Source organism: Marmota marmota, unplaced genomic scaffold (assembly GCF_001458135.2).
Source record: "Marmota marmota marmota unplaced genomic scaffold, marMar, whole genome shotgun sequence".
NCBI classification, from domain to species: Eukaryota; Metazoa; Chordata; class Mammalia; order Rodentia; family Sciuridae; genus Marmota; species Marmota marmota.
In genome coordinates, this window is record NW_026000053.1 from 408,733 (window position 1) to 410,596 (window position 1,864).

General features: G+C 41.0%; 1 protein-coding gene across 8 annotated transcripts in view; it reads right to left on the bottom strand.

The window, feature by feature from the left end:
- The window catches only part of LOC125619749 (endogenous retrovirus group K member 8 Gag polyprotein-like), a 9,384-nt gene that overhangs the window by 5,465 nt on the left and 2,055 nt on the right, over window positions 1-1,864 (bottom strand). Inside the window, exon 2 of one of the 8 annotated variants that reach the window (XM_048813437.1) lies at window positions 7-1,218. The exons of 3 other annotated variants lie outside the window; for them this stretch is intronic. In XM_048813437.1, coding sequence (XP_048669394.1) covers window positions 491-1,201 — 711 coding nt within the window. In that variant the 5' untranslated portion in view covers window positions 1,202-1,218 and the 3' untranslated portion in view covers window positions 7-490. 4 more of the 8 variants (XR_007351327.1, XR_007351325.1, XR_007351323.1 and 1 more) reach the window with 4 other exon arrangements.

The window sequence follows — 1,864 nt, forward strand, 5'->3', positions numbered from 1 at the left end:
GCGGCACTATGTTGGGTTGCGGGTTGTAGGGAAAAGATTGTGGGTTGCCCCCGTTTATTTGTCCAGGGCCTGGGGTCCGGCCCGATGGACCGTTTCCCTGAACTGCAAGAGTGGCTGCATTTTTTGTTCTACATTCTCGAGCCCAATGTTTACCCTTTTTGCATTTAGGACATATTCCAGGTCCCCTAGTTTCCTTATCATTCTTTTGCTTACAATTTTTTCTCAGATGTCCAGTCTGGCCACACCCAAAACACTTCATGTTAGCCAAATTTTGGTTAGTATTCTGCAAAGCATGCCATGTAGAGGCCATGGTTTCAGCAAATAATTGCATCTTTCTCGATTCTGATGTTATATCTTTGCACACCTTTAAGTATGTATGAATATCTCCTGTATCTTTAATTGGTAAAATGGCTCGTCTACAATCTTCATTAGCATTTTCATAAGCCAGCAAATGTAGTAATTGTTGCCTGGCAGCCTCTCCTACCACAGTTCATTCAATTGTCAATTTTAATCTAGACAAAAATTCTACATAAGGTTCATTGGGTTTTTGTGAAACTTTTGTCCAGGAACCATAATGTTCTCCAGTAGGTCTAATTTTATCCCAAGCTTCTAAAGTTATTTCCTTCAATTGCTCATGAATCTCAGGAGGAATATTAATTTGATGTTGAATGTCATCATACATACCAGTGCCAGATAACATAGGGTATCCTATGGCACGAATAACAGGGTTTTGACTGTTACCATTTTCTCTAGCCTTAGTGGCACATCCTTCTAAAAACCACATGTGCCATTGAAGATATTCAGGTTCCTGTAAAAGAGCACAGCCCACAATCTTCCAATCCTCAGGAGCAAAATTATTGTAATGAGTAGTAAAAGCATTAAGCAATGCTTTTACATAATGGGATTGAGGTCCGTACATTGTCACTGCCTTTTTTAATCTGCTAATATGATCAATATCAATCCCCTCATACTGAGGTGGCTGTGCCATACCATTAGCTGGATCAGGCCTGATTATAGGAAAAGCAAAGAAGGGAGTTTCATCCTCATCATCAGAAGGTTCTGAGTCCATTTCCTGGACAGCCTTTAAAGAAGCTGCCAAAAAAGGGTTGGTGGCCGGAGGGGCAGAGGGCCTGGTTCCCGATAAAGGCTTAGGGTCCATTTTAGCTTCTAACTTATTAAGACGTCCCAGAACCTCCTCCATAACAAGTTTGAATTGCTCTGGAACAGAGCGATCATCGATCATTGTTTTTACTTTTGTTTTCTTTTCTGTAGCATTACCAATTAAATCAGCAGAATTTTGTGAAGAATTATGAGTCAATTGTTGTGTATCTTTTACTACCTCTTCCTTTTCACTAATATCCAGAGGGAGATCTAAAATAGAGGGAGCTAGCTCCTTTTGTAAATTGCCAATCAACCTTTCTTCCTCCATAGCTTTAAACATTGTATATAAAATAGACCAGATAGACCAAAACCGAATTGGAATTTTTTCACCTTGCCTCATGGCCTTTTCAACATTGTGACGGACCTGTTTCCAATTATCTACATCCATAGATCCTTCCTCCGGGAACCAGGGATTCCATTCCCTGACCACCTTAAGACACATCTCTATATCAGAATGGGAAATATTAATACCATAGACAGCAAGTGAATGCCTAAGAATACGTAAAAAAGGAGAAGATGAAGATTGTCCCATCACCCTGTAATATAAAGAAAAAGAACTTACCCTTCCTGTCAATCCAACAGGGTCCCTGTTCGGGCACCAATTGTGAACGTCTAGAGCGTTCGGGTCCCTGGGTAAGGGTCGCGAAATAACCAGGACACAGGGGATGCAGAGCAAAGGCAGCAATTGCAACTGCATGCTGAG